General features: G+C 42.5%; 1 protein-coding gene and 1 non-coding gene across 2 annotated transcripts; one reads left to right on the top strand and one right to left on the bottom strand.

The window, feature by feature from the left end:
* Positions 1–651: 651 nt before the first annotated feature.
* Positions 652–734, bottom strand: Trnal-cag (transfer RNA leucine (anticodon CAG)). The gene has a single exon. It is a non-coding gene; the product is annotated as a tRNA-Leu (tRNA).
* Positions 735–3203: 2469 nt separating this feature from the next.
* LOC126916775 (nose resistant to fluoxetine protein 6) lies at positions 3204–23891 on the top strand. The gene is made up of 14 exons (XM_050722925.1): positions 3204–3385; positions 3456–4736; positions 8386–8582; positions 9853–10061; positions 17166–17419; positions 17504–17674; positions 18148–18241; positions 18319–18438; positions 18669–18834; positions 19460–19635; positions 19985–20114; positions 20341–20658; positions 20841–21005; positions 21080–23891. The coding sequence occupies exons 2-13, from the start codon at positions 4175–4177 to the stop codon at positions 20964–20966; spliced, it is 2523 nt and encodes an 840-aa protein (XP_050578882.1). The 5' UTR covers positions 3204–3385; positions 3456–4174; the 3' UTR covers positions 20967–21005; positions 21080–23891.
* Positions 23892–23942: the final 51 nt, after the last annotated feature.

The raw sequence follows: 23942 nt of genomic DNA on the forward strand, positions 1-23942 counted from the left end.
CTTTTCGAAATGGCGTGATATTTTCTACGCTTTGTGTGCAAATCGAATCGCACGACCAATTCTCGATATCTACGAACAAAACGAGAGACAAGGCTCGCTTCCTTCTCGTCTTTGTCTCTTTCGCTGTCTCGAATGTTACGACTGTGCCAGTCAATGACTTGTTTATCCCATCGACGCTCCTCTCGGTCTCGCGTCTCGGTCGTGCAACATGGATTGCGCTTAAGAATTTGCGAGTATCCTCGTATTTATCTTGTACCAAAGTCCGCGACTATAGCTACAAATTCGCAACGATGCGATTCGAATTTGCACGTCATCGATCAAACGGTGAATGGTATTTCCTCTCTCGGGAGCCGATTTTCTCCTCTTCCCTGCTTGTTTAACTGTTTGCGCCATGAAACAGTTATCTTCGTCGCTACTCATTATCGTAAACATTAAAATCGTAAATACAAGTACGATACTTCAACTGGTAACGCGATAATATTTGCACGCGATAAGATTTTTTGCACTTCGACAGCGACCGTTCCATCAGTTTGTTTTCTTTTCTCATTTAGCTTTCGTTTCATCGAGCGTGCAGCGATTCTTACGTGGATTTAAGAGATTAAAAAATATACGATTTGATAGAAATGTTGAGGTGAAAAGAAAAAAGAAACTTGTCAGAAGTGGGATTCGAACCCACGCCCACAGAGTGGACTGCGACCTGAACGCAGCGCCTTAGACCGCTCGGCCATCCTGACTCGATGCAACGCTTTCAAAATGCGTCAGAAATATCATAGAATGCTTCTATATTTAGAACTTGATAGATATGAAAAGAAAATCTAATTGCAAAATGGAATTTAGTTCGAAAACGATCGTACGCTACAAATTAAATTTTGTTATAAAATAATATGATCTGTCTGTGTCTACATTTTTATATCGCTCGAAGGCTCGATTCTTTTTACCATTGTAGCGATGGTACCGACGTTACCGATGGAGAACACAATAGGATCATCGACTCGAAAAAAATTAGAATGTTTCTTACGCCCCCTACGATTTCCTACGACGAATATAGGAATGATAAGATTGCAAACTAGTAGCCAGAACTCAAACTAAATGTGTATAAATTCGAAAATTTTTATTTAAAAATTGACGTACGTATTTTGTTTGTGCGAATATCGTTTTTGCCTATAATTTTTCACACGATCGATATTTCAGAACGGCGCGATGTACCATCTGCAGGAAATGCAGTTCGCTACCTGAATTTATGCGTGAGATAAATTCACCGTATGCAAAAACGTACTTGGAAATCGTAATAGAATTTTGTACCAATACTTGGACCTTTCACTTCCGCGATACATGGTATTTGCAAACGCAATTACATCCACGCGTCTTTCGCGCGTATTGTCTACTAATCGGTCCTTTCGTACGTTTCCCTAATATTTGCTTTTTAAAGAAACTCTCATCGAGAAGATGTTTGATATTCTTTTTTTACATACTTAACGTATGTAAATACAATATTTACCAAAAAATATTTTACGTGCCGTGCGACACTCCAGCGAAATACCATTTACCGCTGCTCGCACGCGATTTTTCGCTTTTTACACTTTTCACGTCGGACATCGTTTCTGTCCGAATAAAAGAATTCGCCAGAAAAATACCACGTCATTCGATACATGAGCTCGTGTTACTCAAACGCGTTCCATTTGTTCCGATGCCTTTCGCGTGTAAACCCATCTATTTTGCGATGCTTTCTAAAACTTTGTATATTGCTAAACACTGTAGTCTAAATTCCAATTGGCGGGAATCCAATTTTGCAAAACTGCTCGATCGAAATCGTCAAAGGTTAATCGACTTTAAAAAAAAAAAAAAAGGCGATTGTTGCGGTAGTCCCGGGTAGCGGCGTTGCCCCGCGTAGCGATAACACGAATTCGAATCGATGGTAAATTGCTTTCTCGCCGGTTCCAAGTCGCTAAAGCGGCGGCTCCGAGACCCAGCTGCCGCTTCCTACGAGGAGACCGGTTGCGAGTCGTTACCGAGAGCGTAGAAAGCTCTGTTGCGTAACAGACAACCGGATCTCCTCGAGAGGCAGTTTCCGTGCCGTGGCACCAGCCGAACCCCGATGATTCCGGGAAATCGTCGGAAGAGGGAGCGATCGAGAAATTTGGAGAAACCTTCGATGCTTCGTAACGCGAACGAGAATCGAGCTCACGAGTGAGAGCCGCGATCGAAAGTCTCTCGCGGCGGCTTTACCGGCGCTAGCATTACGTAAATGTCAAATAAAAGTGAAAATATGCAACAGCCGTGTCGTCGATGACCTAACGAACGTTAAAGAACGGGATCGAAGGGTCTCGCGTTGTTGTACGCGGGGTTGACAATGACGAAGCACTTGGCGAGTTACTCGATGAAAAGGTAAATATTTCGAGGGAACGAAGAAGCAGTTTCACTTTGGGTGAAAGTTTCTTTTAAAACCTCGTTTGTAAAATCTTATTTCGAGGAGCTGCGCAACGAGAAGCTTCTCTATTATCGCGGAACGAGATTTCATCAAACCCTTTGCCGCGTCTCGGGCTTTGGGCGCAAGTGGAAGATGCAATTTCACGAAGAAGATCTAAAAGTTAGAAACGTGAACTTCGTTTAAACGCTTCTCTTTAAGGCACCCGTGGGATTTAATTCGAACACTTCGTGCAAAAGTCGAAAGAAAACGGATGGCTCGCTGATTCGATGAACTCTCGCGCAAATTTCCGCGCTTCCCCTTCTTTGCTTTTATTTTAAACGTTACGAGGTTTTCGCAAAAATTTGTCACCAGCTTCGCATCTCGTTTTTTCGAAGAAATCGCGCGTTTTTACGCCGAATATTCTACGAAAGAAGAAAAGTCACTGGTCGAAGGAAGACCGCCGTTGCAGCGAAAAACGCGCCCCTTTATTTCTGTCCTGTCTTTTCTATCTTTCTATCTTATTATACGTGGTATTTTAGTCTTTACATGGATTCGCAAAGATGATTTCGTCAGTGACGAAATATATTACAAAATAAAACAAAAAAAGGAAGGAAATACTCTAACATCTTTCGCATATTCCCACTATACGATTCGCTGCGACGCAAAAGTGAAGATTTACGAGCCATGTACTTCTTTATATGTAAATTTCTAAAGAAGATGTACGTTCGACCTTGCGAAAGTAATAAGCGTTTGGACGAAAGAACGACAGATGGGAAAAAAAGAAACGTGCATTCTAACGGTAAGCGTTAGTTCACCGAGGCAACGATAACGAGCCACTCTAGAAACTATAACTCGAGTAATCAACGTAATATTCGTCGCTTTCACCAAACACCGTTTACGAACGAAAAAACGGTTTACGTTCGTGCAAAGTATCTATGAATTATGACGTTTCCATATGCTGCAAAGACCTGTCTAAAGGTAATTTATTTGATAATTACATCGAGCAGCGTTCATACCTAGCACAACTACTAAGTATAATTTTTTACAGAATGAAAGTAGTATTTTGTATCGAAATGTAGCATCGTAAAGTCGAACGAATCGAGCCATGAAACGAAGAAGAAGGCGCGAGGATTTCCTAAATATTGAGAGAATCCTGATAGCAGGATCGTCGGGATTTGCGAAGGGGTTTTTCGGAAAGAGACGGAACGCCATTTGTCGGCGACTGTTGTCGGAGGGCCGAAGAAGGAAATGTGTTTACCACGGTAAAGTATATCGCGAAGAGAAAGGGGGGCCCCAAGTCGCCAGGTAAACGTGACTGCTAACTCGATTCGCTTCATTCAGTGCGTGATTCTTAGTCTCGTGTGTGCGTCTAACTTTGCCCCCTCGAGACTCGATTTTTTCACTCGTGTCTAATATCTCGAGAAGAAATAAACGAATTCGGGCTCTATTCGCACGATTTATCCGGTAATTCCATTGGAATTTTCGTGTCGTTACTCGATCGTTGTTACGCTAAGCGGCAATTCGCATTGGAAATAGAGTCGAACCGGTGGTTAGTGAGAAACGAAAGTGAGTCTCGTTCTACGATCGTAAACTGTCTGGGATAACCCGGTTGCATTCCTGTCACGATCGACCTTCCGCGTCCTTAAACATGCTCGATGATTTGAACAGCTGAGCAATCGAGAAACGAAAATTGCCCATCGAGGCAAGTTCAGTCACTGTCCTAACTTAATATGACGTGTGGAAATTTCGACGAAAGAAACCGACGACATGTTTAGGAACCGAGAGAGAAGTGCAGCGTCGATCCGTATTGGAAAACGCGATACAAAATACGAGATAATTGGGCCGTTTCGTAAAATCGCCCCGAAAATGTCGCTTTACTTTGGCTGCTTTTTATTCGTGCTAAACTGCGTCGTAGACGCGAGTCCAGTTTCCAGGAACGAGTCCAACATTCTGCGAATCGGCAGGCCTCAAGACGCGTCGTCGATAACGGCCAGGGTGAGAAATTTGAACAGCACCGATTACGAGGTGGAGAAGCAAACGTCGAAAGATAAGCGCGGCCCGTTAATTGAATTCAGCAAAAACAATCCGGAACTTGATTGGAAGAAGTATCTGAAGTTGTTCGACGAGAAGCAGGAGGAACACGAAGATCTGGATATCGATTTCATGAAAGAAAAGTTGCAGAAAACGGCGAACAGTATCCAATGGCTGGTGGATCTTTACGATCCCCTCAAGTGGTCTAGAGTACCTGGCAAACTCGGGCACGACTGCAGGAACGAACTAGAATTGTTTCTCGAGTCTCTCAAGGATGGAAAGCTGTGGGCCGCCAAGAGTGAGTAGAACAAGCTCGCTGGAAAAGGATCGGTAAACGATCGAGAAACCAGCGGACAACGCTCGGGTCGTTTCCCGCCTCGCGGAGATCCACCGTCGTGTCACGCGATTAACGATCGCACTTGCCACGTTGCGACGTTTGCGTTTTAGTATGTGTCGAACATTTCTGCAACCGATACTTTGGTACTCGCGCGTTGCCCGCAATTAATAACGAGCGTTCAGAGAAAGTCGTGTTTCGCTGTGTTTCCGAGCGGCGTGTCGTTGGCAGACCCGATTGCTAAATGCGTTATTACTACGTGAAACAGCAATTTACCGCTTGATTTTCGCAAGGCTTTTGTCACGTTCCTCTAATAGCAGCGGAACGAACGCTTTATCGTTAAACGAATTTTCGACCTTATTCCACCGTGGATAAAGCAATCGGAGAATTCTTGCGGTTCGGGACGATGCAAAAAGCCGAGTTGAATGGGCAGTCTATTACGATGTTCCGAGCCAAGCTACTGCGAAATTTAGGTCTCGAGCTAGGAACGCAAAGTTATTATCGTAAATCGCAATGGAAACGAACCAACACCTCGTAGTTGTAAAGTTTCCCGCTTCTGCCGCGTCACGAAGCCAACGTCAGGGTGGGTGGTCGTTTCGATCACTGGTAAACTCGTCGAAGAAAGTTCGAAATTCGAAATATTCCCTTTCCATTAATTCTGACCCAGAGTGACTCCGAATCGGGTGAATCGAAAGTTTCTGTTTCGCTAAATTAATGCCACTCGACGCCGTCCAGCATTACGTAATTGATTTATTTCCATAAACCGTGGCATTCGCCCGATAACGGTATAACGTGCATTACGAATAGATTTGCTTTCTATACCGCGGAACAGCTAACGCTTTATATAATTTGATTTATACGTGAATTCCGTACACCGGTCGTTTCGCAATGATCGCTTATCTCGATCATCGCGGTTCCTTATCAAACGCACTTAATGCACGATCGCTGAATCGTGGCTCGTATCTTTGAATATTCCTCGACGAATGCTAGAATTAGCAGAATTTATGGCGACTTTCAATCTGAAAGTCTCGAGTTTCTAATTTACAAACAGACGCACTTTTTTTCGACGATCGTTGCTTTGCTTCGAACATCGATACAAAGATCTTAAAACGATAGGATTCGTCTTAAAGCAGTCTGAAAATGGTACTTTTCTACCTCAGAGTCCAAATTCCATCACGATGGAGGTCGTGCGATCATTACTGGTTGGTAGAAAGAGAGAAAGACGCGCGGAGGATCATTTGATGAACCGATCGGTGGTCTGCATTACGCGAATCCAATAGAATCGCATGATTTTCCAGATTCGCGATTGCTTCCGGCAATAAGCAGAGATCGGATTATGGCGAAACAGTCGGTCAATTCGCCGATTCGATCGCCGACAAACCGCATACGACGTTATCTTTCTCGCACTCGTACAGGCAGATTCACTTTCCAACAGGACGTAAACGCTCTCTGACACTGTTCGACCCCTTTCCGCGGAGATTCATCGCATTCGTTGCGACATGCTGGTCGTCCAGGAACGGAGAAACACGAGAGATCCGCCGTATAACCATACGATCGCTATGTTTTTTTATCGGCACTGATTTAATTAACGAACCTGTTCCAATGACTTACGAGTTTTGTGCTTTTAATCTACTAAGCTGATCTGTCGTTTTTTGTTTTTTGGAAGGAAAGAAATAATTCGGATTTTATTGAAATTTCTGTTATTCTGTTCCATTTATTCATGCAGCGATTCATTTATCTCTCTACTGTTAAATTTTTCATTTTTGATATTATTATTGTATTTTTTATTTTATTATACTTGTTATATTTATTATATTTATTTATTTATTTATTACATTACATTATTATTCATTTTTCATTTTTATTGTTGTTTTGTTTGTTGTCGAATTACCCTTTCAATGGCTTTACGATTCGACTCGCAATATTAAATACTTTTTCTAAGCTCGGCAAATTTTATAAAGCGTCCAAAAAAGACTGCGAAGATCGCTCCTATTGCAAGTTCCTTTTATCAGATATTCGTACAACATGCTACGTTCAAGAGATTCTCTCTATTACGGAATAATTTATTGAACGATTCGTTTCTCCAACGATATTACACCATCGTTTTATAATTTATATTTCGATTCAAATATGCAGCAATTTTCTCTGCCTACGGTATACAGACATCGCGGAAATTGTAAATAAACAAAATACGATGATTTCCGACCAACGTAACGATATCGCAAATACTTCGTTCATACTGATAATTCCTATCTTTGTTTCGAACGCGTAAAATATCGCGCGTAGGCGGTGGCCCATCGAACGTATAATATAAAAGGCAGGTACTATATCGTGCGAGTTCTACGTTTGACATTCGACAATACCGTGGAAAATATCGATATTAAAAATTAACAAACTCATAACTCGCACGAGGGGATTCGCGGAATCAACGAGCCTTATAAAGCGGACGCGTTGTGCGCGTATTGTACGTGTTTCGACGCTCCAGTTAAAAATTGGATTTTAGCGTAGTCGTGCAAATACAGGCAACGGTTAAAAGCTCGCAACGACGCTAAGAAATTACGGAATACTCGTTTCAAACTCGGTGAGCGAACGTAGCCCCCGAGGAGTAACCGGTGAACGCTGATTTTCCAGAAATTACTTCTTTGACAAATCCTTATTGAACGCGCACAAGCTGTTACGTCAGACGATAATGTTGCAGATTACTTTGCTCGTACGTTGAAACAGACCGACACGACCCGTCACCGCAGTGTTTCGAAAGCTCGAGACTGTTCACCGATCCTCCTTTTTCCGACACAAACCGTTAATCGTCTGTGCACTCGGCGAACAAAGCATAATTGAGTAGCTTCCTGAAAAAGAACCCAGTAAATATAGACGTAGTAAATATGAATGTAGTTTCTAGTCAAATATTTGAACGGTTTTACGAGAATTGTATTTATTACACGAATATAGAAAGAACAAAGTTCTTTGAAAGCCATTCTAATTGTCAATTCGAACGTAGCTAACATTACAAAATTGGAAGTAAAATGTCCAATGCAATTCCCGCTTGCTAGAATCCTTTTCTCAAGAAGCATCCCAACTGTTGCACGCGAGATTCCATCTCGTCGATTTTATCGTTTACCTCTAATATCTCGACGATCCAAGATTCACGCGAAATTACGTCCGCTTAAACGCGCGTTGTCGCCAGTGAGTCGTGTTTTCTCGTAATGGCAGTCGACTGTACTTTCTCCGCTACTGCGGTCACAATCTGGCTTTACGTAACTGACAATGAACCTTTCAGGCGTGGTCGTATAATCCAACCCTCGGAAACTAGAATGCCGAGCTTTTCGCGCGAGTCTCGAGCAAAACGAATGAAAACAAAGGAGAAGGAAAAGGATCTTCTCCGAGCGCGGCATGTCTTTTCACGATAGAAAAAACCTTTTGAAATCTCTTGGTCGCTATTGTTCTTTCGACTTTGAAATCTTATCTTTCACCAGGCAATTCCTGAACCTATTCGAGACGGAGATTCGTTGCAGAGAAACGACGGTGTTTGCGACGCGCGGTTATCTTCCTCACTTTTCCAGAAGAACGCTTTCTTTATCGCGTTTGATTCCTCAACGTGCTTCTTTCTTCGCAGTGTCGGACGCCAGTGGCCGTTATTCATCGCAATTCCATTTCGGGAACGGTTTCTGGCTTGGTTCGAGCACCCTCTGCAAAGAGCTAAACGCCACCAGAGGAAGTATTCGCCAGGAACTCGACGATACTCCGCCCTATGCGTTGAAATTTCACGTAGCGAGGATGTACTTGACGTTGCCCAAGGAACTCGAATTCTCGGTAAGTACCCCTGCTTCCTTCTTCCCGATCGTTTCAACCTTTCCATCGTTGACTCTTGTCTTCGTCGGATAAATTCGCGGAGAATTATCGTTTTGCACAAAGGTATTCCTAAGTCGTTTAATTAAACCATCCTTTAACCAGCCTTCGTAAGTCGAATAGCGCGATAGCTCTGATAGCGAATAAATTATTAGACGGATTAATTAAACGCATAGTTCCAAGAAACGGGCTTCGGCAAACATACGAAACGTTTATTCTCCGAACGGAATTAATCGACGAATAATTAATCGCAAACGATTGTTTAGCCTCTGTTAATATTTACGAGTCGAAGAATCCGCCGACTGCGTCGTCTTTGCCCGCGCGACGAGATTAATAAAGCGAATTATTTATACGGCAAGAGAGAAAATTAACGCAACTACTGCGACAACCTGACGATTATTAGCGTTTTGATAGTAGCGTAAATACTTGAAGAACTTTGTCGCTACCAAGAATCCGAGTTGCGTCATTTAGCTTAATCAGATTACACGGCGCTCCGTATTTCGCGATTCTAGGGAAACAACCCCGTGCTTCGTAGTTATTTTCCTTCCTTGTTGCGACGCGTCTGGCGCGAGAATCAAGCTAATCAGGATAGAAACGCTGCAAGGTGGATATCGTTCTTGGAATGCTACTCGAAGATCGAGAAGCCGAGCTAAAGAGTAGCACGTGGGAAATCTAAGACGCGGGAAGTTCTCGCGTGGCGAAAATCAACGACTTCTCCTGTAACAGAGTAGTCGATAGTTGGTCTTTCACGGTGTCCACTAAGGTAGTTCCTAGAAATCGTTTACAACGCGACCGATACCGAAGAGTTTCTACATGGGAAGATTATCGCGAGTATAGCAGATTCGGCTATACGTTGGACAGGTTCAAAATCGTTTCGTGACTTTCCCGTCAGACGTGCGGTGGGTGGCATGATCGCGCTGGAAAAACGGGTAGCAGAAACAGATCGAGCAACGAAGGGAGAAAACTTAGAAAGAAATTGAATTTTAAAAGCCCGTCGAACTTTGAGGCAGTTTGAGAATCATGGCGCAAAGTAAACCGAGCGAAATGCAAGCGCATAAAAGTTTAATTAATCTTGAAATTGAATCTTCCTGCTCTGATTTATCTTGCGATTCAGCGTCTGAAATTTAATTAAGACGCCTCGATAGTTTTTTTCCTGTTTCCTCGTATCTCGGCGACGTAATTTCATCCTTGTCGAGCCACATCGTAGATCGAACTAGAACCAATTTGTTTTCAGACAAGACAAGTATTTTTGGGTCTTTGCCTGCCAGCTACGTGCGACCAAGCATCCCTGACCTCGATGCTAAGAGCGAACGCCGATCGAGTCGAACGAGAAGGTAACTCGACTTATCGATCGACCGGCCCGAAGATCCACATCGTTGCGGTGAAATCTGTGCCTTCGAGCAATTACAACCCTTGGCGCGATCCCAAGTCGTACGTTCTCTCGTAAGTAATGCAAGAACTTTTCTTTCGCCGTCGCCTGCGTAAATCGTAAGTCGACCGATCAAATTTTCCACCGAAATCCACCATCGAAATCATCCATAATCTATCGCGCGATCTCAATTATTTTTTCGTTTGCGAGGCTGTCGCGTTTATCGGCTTCGTTCCACTAGATTGCCAGCTCGAAGAAACCAACGCATTTTCTTATATCAGCTTTTGGTCGCGAGAAAATAATTGCAAAGGTCGAAAGAAACTTCGAACGACGGATAAAAGTCGCTGAGAAGTCGGAGAAACGGCGTAATCGCGTGGAACAAGATATCGCGAGATATTACGGGACAAGTATCTTTGATCAACGAGAATTTCTATGCATGACGCTCTTACGCGAATTCGTGTCTATTTACTTACGTAAAAAATATTCGAACGTTTCCGCGTATGAAGCAACTACGCGATGAGGATATACGTATGTATTTAAATACTCGTAAAAGATCAGTCGCGCGGTTTAGCCGCAGTTAAACTCCGACAAGACAATTTTTAAGACCCGGCTGCATTTTCAAAGCTCGTTCCACGTATTTCAAGCCATTAGCTAACCACGAGTTTCTGCGGTTTAACTTTTCGTGGTCAAATTACGAAATTTCAGAATTCGAAATACGAGCATGCTCGGTGCAACGCAATCAGTGACTGACGTCTCAACGAAATTACGGTAATTACGAAATTCCATTGAAGACCTAACAACGCGTAGAAATATATATTTTTTTTTTTTGCCGCGATTTCTTCAGTTACACGACCGGAATTTGCGCAATGGTTACATTCACTTCGATAACTTAGCACGAATAACTTACACACGCGTTCACGTAACTATGTGTCGAGATGGCTAGCTAACTTGCAGTAACATTACGATATGTTCTAATGTATTAGCTTATATAAGAAAAACTTTTCCTCGTTGTCCGATTAGACGCGTGTCTCCGCTCGTGTAAAAGGGAATTCGCGCGAAGAAACAAAACAAAATTAAGTTCTCTTAATCGTCGGTTACAAGTGCCTATTTTTAAGCGATATACGAAGAAAAGCGAGCTCGACGGTTTTTCATCCTACACGCGTATAATCCGATAGCTCGTTGACTTTCTTGTTCCTAAAAGCAGCGTCCAAGGCATTAGGGTAGGTGGTAGTATTTTTAATTGTACGACGTTGTAAATTCGTCTAGTTACAGCGAGCCTATATCACAGGTTTATTGTCCGTACGATAGCGCGCTTAATGATCCATCACGGCGCATGTACGCAAGCTCGTTCGTCTACGCGCGCGATACCCTTTCTGTACTTTTTTCTGGAGTGGAATTACGATCTCCGCGTAAACCATCGCTGCAAAACTTTTTTAGAACGCGACGCGAAAACGCTCGCACCGATCCAGTCTATCGCGACATTCCCTTTCGCACAACTCGACAATTTTCTGAAAAAGTAGATTTCTTGGAAAAAATATGTTGCTACATCCGTTCTACTTTTGAGTAGTTACGACAAATTGAAAGAAAAGATCGAACACGCCTCGATGGAATATTACGCGAGCCGTGTCACTGTTACACGAAAGCGCCATAGAACAACGATTGCATCAATGACAGTCCGAACAAAAGAAAAATACGAAAAATACGCTGCACGCAGATCGTTGGTTGGATACTTGCACAACTTAGATTCATATTCACCGTGTCCGTGGCGACGCCAGAACGGTTTTTGCAAAGCCGTCGGATCGCGAATTATGCAACGCGGCCGCGTTGCTACTTTAACAACTCAACTCGAAAGTTGTACCAAAAGACATTTAACTTTCGAACGTCATCCGCCGATTTTTCCTGGAGAAACTTGCCTTCGGATCTGAGATGATATCTCGTAGCGATTTTATCGCCGCGTCCTTGTACCGGGCCAATTAAATCTCGATAAACAACGTTATGTCACCGGAGGAAAGAACGGGAGAAAGCGAGAGACTGGTAATCGATGCGAATCTCTAAATGCGATCGAGGATCTCGAGGATCGTTGTTGGATCGAAGACGGAAACGAGCTCGTGCCCTTGCCTGAAAATTCTTCTTCAAACGATCGTGCTAAGAGGAATTACTCTGCGTAAATCACAACGAATACAAAGCAACGTCGTATACATCCGACCGTCGAATACCTCGTTACTTTGTACAGAATTTTTCGCGAGTTTCGAACAGCGGCTTGATTCGCCACGATGAACTTTGATAGATGCCGAGAGAGGGAGCGCCTTTATCGCGTGCCAACGACTTAAGTCGCTCTCGGTAAAACGAGAAACTATGCAAAATGAACGAAAGATCGACGATCGCGTAAATACCGGAGAAAGCTCGCCGCGTCGCTCTACTTCCGCTAAAAATAGTAAAAGTCCGATCTTAATCGAAAAACTTGGGTCATAAATATTCGAATTGTTCGGCTGTACTTGGTTCGCCGCTCGATGAACAGAACCAGCAGCAAGATGCTTGCAAAGGGTTCACTACCTTCAAACTTGTAATTTTCTTCTAACTGCAAATTACGTCAGTGTTAACCTGCTGCAACTATAAATAGGAATTCGCACCTCGTCGCGTCCTTGCACGCGATGCATATATACCTGTTAACTATAATACAACAAGTAGCGCGTCCAAGTTCCAAGGCAAGTTACAATCTTATGGCCTTAAAACGATCGCCGTTTAGATAAGATCGTGCACCTCGAGATTATTAAGCTCCATCCACAACAGCCGCTAGATCTTTCAGCTTTCGTCTAAGGTCAGGGTTACGATCCTCTTTCTTACCAACTTCTCGTAGAATTGTTCGAATTGATCGATTTCCTCGATATTCCGAATCAAAAGATTGCGACCTGTTTATTTATAGCTTAATCGTTGCAAAAATGTACGTACGTTTCGACGTATCCACGTTCGAAGAAAGTGTTTTGAACAAACTACACGATTGTTGCAAATACCATCGGTATTTGCATCGATGTATTGGCAATTTCGTTGCTTTGCAGATTGCGCAAGTATATAGGTTTTAATCGTCCATTTACGATGATCTTTTTACACTCTCTCCCTCTTTCGATGAACCACGTATTTATATTAGCGATGAACCGGTTTACAGCAATTATGCAATGAGCATTGCATTTGCAGTTTAATGAACGTGAGAGCGATTCCAAGCCCGTGTTTACATCGCATCCACTGAGATCAAAGCTCTCGAATTGGACACCCTGTCCGACTTCTAAATAGATACATTCTGGAGTTTCGCTTCTTCCGGTGATCGATTTGATGGGAAATTCGTGTTAGAGCGCGTATCGGCAGGTGTGCACGGTTGCACGTGTGCCTTGAATGTATTACGCAAGATCATAGAAAGGCTGAAAGCGTCGACACGAGAAAGTAGATTCGCTATTGTGTGCATTCCACTCGAAGGCGGAATTGATTCGACGCGCGTCTCTCTACCGATTCGCGACCGATTTTAATCGTTCAACGTCCAGAAGAGGGTACCACGGCCACCGGTTTTCTCACATTAAGGTTAGAATTGCTCCACCTGGATCGATTTTGAAAGTTGTTTGCCGGATCGAACGATCGTTTCAGCAGAAATTACATAAAGGGTATCGAAATACGACTACGGAATGGTGAAGTTTTATCGCGTTAATACCGCTAACTTCGCTCTAACGTACCATCGAATAACATATACACTCGTTATGCAAAGGAGCCAGCGAATCTGCAATGAAAATGCACGCATAATCGTCCGGATTTAATTACACGAAAATGCAAGAAACGACGCATAATAAGGGCCGACTCGATGAATAAGCGAATCACTGCTGCGCGCGTTCTTAGATAATTTACATTTATGAATAAAATTAGATGAAAAGTTCTCCACGCTGTCCAACAACAAAAAACTGTATTGCCACAATTCTTCATTTGCATGTATTAACGGTCGAGAAAGGAAAAGTACGAACGGAGTACTGAGATAACGCCGTGCGGAACGAAATCTTATTCGTGGGATACAAAGTATGACGAACATAGTACGTAGGAAATCATGACGGACGAAATCAAATTGCGCTTATTATCCTTAGGATTCTCAAGCATCGTGTTGTCAAGGAGATGTCATATTGGACCTTCGATTCGACTCGAAGTAGCCAGTTTTCTCGAGGGATAAAGACGTTGCACGGTTCAATTTCTGGATAAATTGAAAATTTTTACCGTCGCGTTACGGTTACGTCCCCGAGAGATTCGGATAAAGGTTCTGGAAGCTTGGTAAAAGTACCTAATCTTCGACCTAGAAACGATCCTATATAAGTAACGCATTAACCGAAAGTTTCCAGCCGGTTTCGATGCTTTTCGGACACGAGGATGAAACTGTTTTACCAACTTTCACGGTAATTCTACTCTTCTTTTTTTTCCTCGATTTTCCTTCGATGACCTTTCATCGGACATGCGAACAAACTACCTCGTGATTCCGGAAAAATCTCGAAATAAATAGGAGAAATGAAAATGAGCCACGGCATAATTTAAATCTGACAAGTTTTATACCGCTGCTTCTCGTCGTAATATAAAATGACGACGAGAGAGTCCCCTTAAAGCCGAAGGAAAAACTTGTCCCCCGTTTTCTTCTCCCCCAGCGCATCGTGATTCGCGTTTAAGGGCCTATTAACGTAGAAAAATGACGAACTTTTTGTCGTTTGTCCCGCGTCAAGCGGAATAAGCTTTCTTTCTTCCTCCAACTTTGACAAAACGAAATACTTTACTTACGATTACCCGGTTCTGGCATACTTCGCCTTCTGTTCCTAGTTGTACCGTGAGTCGATCCCTCGAGTATCGATTTCTTTGTTCTCTGCCATAGCTCGCTACATTAACTGGAAAAAATGAGAAAGAGAAAGACGAGCATTATTTACTGTTCACTTTCCCCCGGGAGGAGGAACGCTTGATGGAAAGAATGTTTTCCGCGAAGCGTCATTGCACGCCGATTAAAAAGGTTAAGCAAGGAAAGAAAGTCACGAAGTCGATATTGCACGGTGAACCTGATTGCGCTTCATCGCGATTTTTCCTAGTATAACGGAACGTTAATTATCCGAATTAATTATCGTACATTTCGCTGTCGTATAAAATGAAACGTTTCTGTATCAAGCAGTAACAGAAGCCTTTCAAGTTTTATTCTCGTTCCCCCGTTACAATTTTCTTTTAATCGATGATCCGATGATCGATCGTACCGTTAATCGTTCCGACGATCAATGTTCTACCATATATTCAAAAGTAATTCTTCAATGAATCACGAACTACGAAATAAACCTCGAAACGACCAATTCCCAGTTAGAGTGATTGAGTCGTTACGAATCTTTATGACCGACGTAAAGTCGCCGTTGACGGGTAATGATTCCGCAGGTGGTTCGATTTTGTGGGAAGCGTTCCGGAAATCTGGAACACGCGCTATACATAAATCTCCCAAACTTTATTGGTTTTCTTTCGTCTGTATCGATGTACTTGGCTTCTATCGATGCTTAGAAATATTTGCTATGTAGCGACCTTTAGAAATCCTGCGAGAAATCTACCGTTACGTATCATGTAACCGCGTTATAAATATTTATCAGCGACCTGGTTAATTCGCTCCTTGGTCGTCTATTATTTTAATTTTGAAAAAAATTTATTTGATCTTTAAAATCTAAATTTATTATCAATTCGCATTGGAACTTGTGTCATAAATTTTCGATAATGTAAAACCGTTCGTGCGTTTAATAGCAGTAACATCGCAATCGAGGATAGACGTAACGTAATTACTTTATAGAGATGTTAATTGCATTCGCAGTGTTCATGTTTGGTCATGCTCGTTTAGATTACCTCACGTTTCAAATTGATCGATGGCTATGATAAAAATTATTGCGGCTAAATGTGCTTAACCGTACAATTCGTAATTCGTTTAATGCCCAGTTCTACTTCCTAAGAAACACGAGCGATTAGCTGTTCGTAAACCTGAATTATTATTGTACGATTTTCTTATTTATTTGGAATGGATTAAACAGGAAACGATGGTTATTTAACGTAAACTAAATACATTAATGTGCCATGACTAAGACAACTAAATAGTTCATTTACAACTCTCGTCATCATCGTTCCAACGCTCTCTCTCTCAGGCGGACCATCCTCCTCGACAACGTTGACAACACTCTCTGGCGACGCTGACGACACTCTGATTTCTCAACTAACTATTGACTGTTAATTCGTCTTTCTCCCTTAACCCTTTCGGAAACGCGCGCCAGAAATACGCACAGTGTGCGTGCTTGCTGTATATACGTTTTCCCAAGTCTTAAATAACAATAATTCTTGTAAGAACCGTATATGAAATATCGTTTCACTGTCAATGGATTTAATAGATCCTTTAGCATGAAACAGTATATGATCGTTTCAATAACGAGCAACTTTAAGAAATGATTAATCCAATATGCCGATAAAATCAGCAGAAAATGTTCTGCCGATAACGAAAAAATATACTATCGACTACAAATAGCACTTCGTCGTCTCGTGGTCGCTGCCTATATGCTGCGCTCGAAGCGAAAGGGCTAATCCATGGCCATGGTCTCATAAGCCTTTTTCCGCGTAACTGTTCTACCGAAGGATCCACGACACACTGATGAGCCTGTCGGCACTTCGGCTTTCTCGCAATATTGTTTATGATTCACCCGATATTTCTTAGGCCATTTATCCACGATACTACATTATTTATACGTATAATGGAGGCAACTGTTTACAGAGGTATCAGTGTAGGTTAATCGCGTTTTAAAACGAGCAGCGAAATGTTGTGGAAAAAGGAGCAGGAGACGGAAAACGAATATGCCACGGCAAATTTCCTATATCCCTTCGTGATTTAAGAGCGGTTTAACGGTACTACCATCAATTTTACATTTTAATATACGCTTTAACGCTTCGCTGTAATCTCCTCGATATAATTTCAACCTGTCGAAGAAATGTAAATTTGTCCGATAAAAAGATTGCTCCATTAAAATTATCATCGCGAAAGAGACAGCTTATGGAGGTAACGTTGCAATTAGTTTTCTCGAATCATCCTCTAAAGATACGTTTCTTTAATTCATCCTGCTTTTACACGTTACGTTCGCGAAACATATTTCCGACTGGTTTTTCAGAGGAGTCGCAGGCGCGCTACTATTTCTGATGATCTGTGCGACTATGTACGAGTACAGAACACGAGTACAACCGAATGTCAAGGATGTGGAATCATCCAGCGTATCGAATAACAACGAGAGACTGAGCAATTTTTCCAACAAAAATCTAAACCAAGATGGCGAAGTGATCCAAGAAAATGGGGAGGAGCTGATCGAAAAGGGGAAGAACTTGCAAAAAGAATCGCCTGATCGTTCTGAAAAGGAGAGCAAGAAAGGTGACGCATGCTCAGCGGTTCGTGTTACTCGCTAATAATCTTTTGATCCTCTAACAGTTCTCTTTCTCGTCGATTTCTTTTCAGGCTTCTGGCTAACGTGTCTAACAGCCTTCGATCCTATCGCGAACGGCAGCAAGATTGTTAGCACCGAACCTGCCGCGAGAGATAGCCTGACTTGTCTACATGGGCTCAGAGTGTTCTCGCTGGGATGGGTGGTCATGGTGCACACTTATCTTCAAGTCTTCTCCATCGCTGGTAAAGTAATCCTCCCTTTTCAGAAACAACATCACCATGTTCGAGTAACATCGGTGAACGTCCGCTTGGACCATTTTGGGCGACGATGTTTTAGTAGAACTCGAGTGATTTTCTGATCGCTATAATTTACGAGTACGAGAAACATTGCTGTTAGTCGTTCGTGAAAATAATAATTGTCGTAATCGCGACGTTGCTATTAAGAACACCGAGAATCATCCTAATCGACGACAGATGAGCTTCGATGGAAAAAGATTACAGGCAATTAGAATTTAGAGTAGTTTTCACGGTTGGAAAAATTGTTTATTAATATAGATCCGCTTAATTTCTCTGTGCAACTTATTGTGATGTAACGAAATATGTATACCGGTGTGCTGGTTCACCGTAATCGAATTTTCTTCGTCTCTGTATAGCGTGTTAACCCGAATTTTCTCTGATAATTTCAAGATGAGATGACTTTCTCTATCGCCTTACAGAGAATAAAACCCTGCGTTCGGTGACAGAGCGGAATTTTATGTTCCAAACTATCAGCAACGCCACCTTCTCCGTAGACACATTTTTCTTCATCAGGTAAGAGACATCCGGTGACAAGTACCCTCGTTACGAGATAATCGATCGCCCAATCCATACGAATGCGACTGTTTCAGTGGCTTGTTAGTTACGATCCTCTTCTATCGGTCTTCCGGTAGCTTGAAAAATGACAAGGGCATTTTCTGGAAGACATGTTTCACCAAATTTATCATCATGATCCTCTACAGATTTATAAGGTAAAAAAGATCGAACTATTCTACGATACAAAAACAGAACGGATTAAAATTGTAAAAGTGTCGCACGTGGTTCTATTCAAAGTCGATAGCGAAAAAATTCCACGATAAAATCCGATACAAGATTTGATCGAGCATACAAATTTCAAATAAGGAGAAATCTCTTCCAATAAACGTCGAATCTCGGTCAAGCAAATTCGCATACCGATCTGTTTCCGTTTTCTTTTACCAAGATTGACACCGGCGTATCTCTTCGTTCTGGGAATAAACGAGATCGCCATCAAGTATGCGCTGTCAAGGACGGTGTTCTCGCCAGTGATCGTCGACCATTTGACATGCGAAAAGTTTTGGTGGAGAAACGCATTGTACCTTAACTCGCTCTACCCTCGTACCGAGATGGTAAGGATATTGGATCAACTTTTTTACCATTTAGAAAATTAATAGACTCGTTAGCGAATTAACAGCCTCGTTGATTAATATTGACGTAGCGCTTAACCCGAACGCAAATACAATTAAATGAAAGAACGACGATGCATAGCGAGAGGAGGATGCGGCAAAATTTCAAGGAGCAAGTACGAGTCGCGGAGATTACGGGACGGGAAGGTGTCAGCGTCTCGATCGTTTTCCGATAATTAATTCTATCGTTCGGAGAAAGTTCCAAAGTGCCGGGACAACGCGCGGAGTGTCTAACCGTTCTAGAATTAATTTCATCGTCCATGAGAAAGAGTGGGTTAATCATTGGTTAAACAGCCAACCGTTTGCTTTCTCAGATTTCAAAGACCTGTAGCGAGAAATTACGAACTGCCACCGTCAAACCAAAGGAAAAGATCGTGAAAACGGTTCTACTTGATCGAACAATCCGCTAGTACGACGTTTGATCCATTAGCTATCAAGTTTTTCTCGGCTATAGATTTTCCGTGGACCAAATATTTCTTTTCCGACACTCGCCGATAGTATGACCCATTCTCAGTACGTTGAACCTTGGCGCGATTATCCTATGAATACTTGATTAACAACTTTCCAGTGTATGCTGTGGAGCTGGTATATGGCGAACGACACACAGTTCTACGTTCTCGGAATACTTTTGCTTCTTCTATCTATCAAATACCTGAAGGTCATCACCGTCGTGATTTTGCTATTGATCGCCTCTTCGTGGTTTACCACCTTCTCCGTCGCTTATTCCAACGATTACATCGCCAGGTAATTAATCCGTTAAGTGTTAAAAACTCGTCGATTGCACGTATGCAAATACGTTCCGGTTTACCTCTGTTCAGCAGTGAAATCCCTTCGTCCCCTCTTTTTCTCCTTTTCGTCGCGTGTCGTTTAGACTGGATTTAACGGTACTCGATTTATAAATGAAACACCACCGCTTTAAATTTTGACCCGTTATAATTAAACGTCAGATTTCCAGCTTTGCGAACGGTTATAACGCGATTACTCGCTAATTATAATAACTTAGCGAGTCCCGTACTTTCCACTTATACCCCATTTGCCGGCTATCTCTGCCGCGTAAATCTTCATTCTGCCTTTTTGTTTCTCCCCCGGTTAGAATCCAAGAACCGTTTGCGCTTTTCGACGAGCTGTACGATAAACCTTGGCTGAGAGCTGGGCCTTACTTCGTTGGCATCATCACCGGTTACATTTTGTTCAGAACGAATTGCAAATTGAAATTGCCTCTGGTAAGTAGCTTAATCCGGCACCTTAATAAGGTAAAATGCTCCGTTTGATCTCAGAAAGTGAAACGTAAATTCCCCTTCGTGGACCAACGTGGATATCCCGACGAGTTTAAAATTGAGAAAACCTGTTCCAGTTAATCTCTGATAAATTATTTGGTTGTCAGCTGATACTCGTAACCGAAACGAGATCGAGCGAGCGAGCGAGCGAGCTTAAACGACACTGTTGCAGATCGTACGAGTAATCGGCTGGGTATTATCTACTGCCATAATGTTCTCGGTAGTTTACGGTCTATATCCCGGAAACTTAACCGTGCCGGTGAGTTCCGTGTACGCCGCCTTAGGACACACCGCCTGGGCGATTGGTGTATCCTTCATCGTGATTCAATGCTGCACCGGGTACGCTAGAATGATCGACAGTCTGCTGTCGCTCAGACTGATATATCCGCTATCGAGGTTGACTTACTGCGCGTACTTGGTGCATCCTGTCATCATGATGGTCACTGTATCCCAGATGGATGGCCCGCTTCACCTTCACAATAATATCGTGGTAAGTCTACGTAGAACGAACCAGATCTCTTCGGGTCCAAACGACGACAATGCCTGCTTAGATGAATTTCAAAGTGTCAGATGGTTCGAATCGGAACGACTTCTAGTCCGTGAATCAGACTCAAACAACTATTTTTACCTTCGCACTTTTCCAAGATGCTCACTTTTCATATGGTTTTCCAGCTGATCTTGTACTTTGGCAATCTGGTCGCCTCCTACTTGATGTCGTTCTGCATTTCCATCGCGTTCGAGGCGCCCATCGTCAATCTGCTCAAGATCGCTTTCATATCGAAGAAGAGGATAAGATAGAGAAAGACCGAACGTAGCGTATCGCGCGATCGACGCTAGGTAATGGACGTTTCGATCTTTCTCGCAATAGGCTCGTTATTAAAAAACCTGCTATCGACTTCCTTGTTCCTCAGGATTTAATCGTAGCTCTCCAGCGGAAGAGGAAAGAATCCCCGACTTTCTGGCGGATATTTTCGGGACAAAGATAAAAGCCGCTTTCGTGCATCTATTTTTCACGACAGTGATACAATACGCTGCTTTGACGATTTAGACGATGCGAAATCAATGCGATTTCGTCGTACTTAATAGGAATATGTTTGCATAGACCGTCGTAAAGTATAAATCAAAGGCAAATGCGTCTTCCGTAGAATACAGGCGATCAAAGGCGTATTAAATTCGTAATTTCGCAGAAAAAGCGGGCGTTCATCTTGTCTCGCTCTTCGTTCGTGTCATGAGCGTGAGAGAGATTCTTCGTATCGCCGATACAATAGGCCTCTCGCGTGTTATTTTATACGATTCCAATAGCGTTTCTACCGTTGATCGCGATCATGTGCCACGAGAATATTTACAATTGACGCAGTAAGGAGACTTGGACGAAAGTTGGAAATCGAGCGAAGATCGAAAGAAGAAACGATCAGGAGCCGTTCCCAGCCACCGCTAGTCCAGTTCAACGAAAGCAGAAGAAATTGGAAAACGATAAAGGCGGCGAAGCAATTGTAGCTTAAGACCGAACTTTAAATAACTAAGATCAATAGCACACCTGTTCGCGAGTGTCGATAACGAAAGAAAATGTTTGTACAAAAAATTGTAGAAAGCGTTTCGTTTTAAACGTACTAGTATTTTCCGAGCGACGAATATATCGTCTGTGTGTGCGGCAAAGCGACAGAAATAGAAAAGCGCGTTAAACTTAGATCGAAGAAAAGATAAATCGATATTTGCGCGATCTCTGACGCTGTTTCACGCTTGGACGAAATTTAATGTTAGTCGGACGTGATTCATTTAAAGTCGCGTTGCTTCGTTAAATTACAAAAAGCAGTTGAAAAACGAGTACGTTTTTCACGTCATTCTTTCTTAGATATTAACTCGATACACGCCTGTTTACCGCAAAAAGAAAAGAAAAATTGTCGTCACGTAGGCGTTATAACTGTTAGGAAAAAGAAAAATATTATGCAAAGCGCGCCGAATCTCTTCTGCTGCCAACGGCTAAATTAAAAATCACCGAAGCGTAATTGATATTTAGAGTAAAAGATTAATCGTAAAAAAGAGTTTCTAGTTTACTCGTGAACCAACATTCGCTGTGTTTCGCCACACGGCTGCAAAAAGTAAGCTTACCTTTTTTTCATCCTTTAGCGTAAAAACGTAACGGAAAAAGCAAATAAATATATGCGGGCAGAAACGAGCACGAAGGGAAATATGTAAACAGCGCACGGAGTAATTCTGGCCTGGTACTCGTGCACGCGTGTTCGATCTTTGCGTGGTGCTACGTGCTCGGAAGCACACGATTAGTAATGCAATTAACGTCCCGTCAATTACGGCCGTATAACGTCCATTTCACGCGATTATCGCAACGCGACCGACTGTCTCGCACTTGCATCATCTGTCGCGTATATCAATGCCATGACGTTTGCCTTCTCTTTCTGCGTATTCTTCAAACCTGCTTATAAATCTCACTTCTTTCCCTTTCACTTTTTCATTTTTTACTTCCTCTTTGGCGATACTTTGATTCACTTCGCGATTCCGCTATTTCGACGCCATTATTAAACTATTTACAGCGCAGTGTCGAAAAATCTTCGAGCAAAGATCGCGACGTATTTTCCAGGAAATTCTAGTTCCATTGCAGTCGCGGAGAATCCAGAGAATCCAAGATCAGAGTTGTCTAGTACGGTTTACGATTTATCGCGAAACTGTAGCCATCAAACGGTAGTCAGAAATCGAAATGACATGCTCGCGACTCGAGCCAAACCGAAATTCCGCAAACTGTCTTCCACGCGCCTTTTCTCGTTCCGCGTTTAATAACGATTACCAAAAAAATCAATGGAACTTTTACGAGCCGGAACGTTCGGAAATCGAATATCGTGGAATATGATTTTCGAGGCAGTCAAATTTCCAAGTGATTTTAGAAGCGAATTTTCATCTCCGAAATAGCAATATCCGATAACTGGAATCGAAGGTTGGAAAGAAATGAGACGAGAAGAGTAAAAATTTACGAGGATCCTCGGTCGGATAACTAGTTCGTTAATGGAATCGAATGCAAATCAGGCAGGGCTGTATTTCGTATTTGTAGTCGAGCAAATAGATACGGTTAATCGGCATAGTCGGCCCTACAGCAACCAGAGTCTAATGCTAATACAAGTACGAGCATCCCTCCATTGACAATCCAATTTACGTATATATCCTGTGTAGCTTCTAAAGTGCATCGTCTAAATCGAATTCGAAATGCGCGTCGGTTTTCGGCCGACTTCTCGACCATCGTTTTAATCGAGCAAATACCGTGCAACGAATAACGATTTAATGCGTTAACGAAGATTATTAATGGAACGTTGCATGTCGTTAATCAGTTGCGGATAACGAATCGGACGATATGATCGGTAATTTAGGATCGAATATTTTATACTCGCTCGTTAAAGGCGGTAACGAGTTGTGTGCAACTTCGACCCGGTTAATTTTTCATTGTTCTCTCAATTATTCGCATACGTGTAACGTTCGTGGCTGGAAAGTTTCGCAAACTTTCGATGTTTCGATCATCGAATTTATGTTATTCTCAACTACTGCTCCATTTAATCTACTCGTAATTCTACTCGTTATTCTCAACTCGATTTTCAAAAGTTACGCGTTTCATGCACGTTCTATTGAAACGATATACATATGCATGCATGTACACGTACATATACAGATACGATATAGGTATACAATAAGTACATAGATATAAAAGTTTGGTACGGTTAATGTCTAAATATTTTCGCCAGCCGCTATATTCGGGTCATTGGTCAGAGGTGA

Source organism: Bombus affinis, chromosome 5, assembly GCF_024516045.1.
Source record: "Bombus affinis isolate iyBomAffi1 chromosome 5, iyBomAffi1.2, whole genome shotgun sequence".
NCBI classification, from domain to species: Eukaryota; Metazoa; Arthropoda; class Insecta; order Hymenoptera; family Apidae; genus Bombus; species Bombus affinis.

What these genes read in the sequence shown, in the direction of transcription:
- LOC126916775 (XM_050722925.1), top strand. Translation starts at nt 4,175, where the DNA reads ATGTTTAGGAACCGAGAGAGAAGTGCAGCGTCGATCCGTATTGGAAAA. An exon ending in TCTACCCTCGTACCGAGATG is followed by an intron (nt 18,835 to 19,459) that starts GTAAGGATATTG and finishes ACAACTTTCCAG; the next exon opens with TGTATGCTGTGGAGCTGGTA. An exon ending in TCCAACGATTACATCGCCAG is followed by an intron (nt 19,636 to 19,984) that starts GTAATTAATCCG and finishes TCCCCCGGTTAG; the next exon opens with AATCCAAGAACCGTTTGCGC.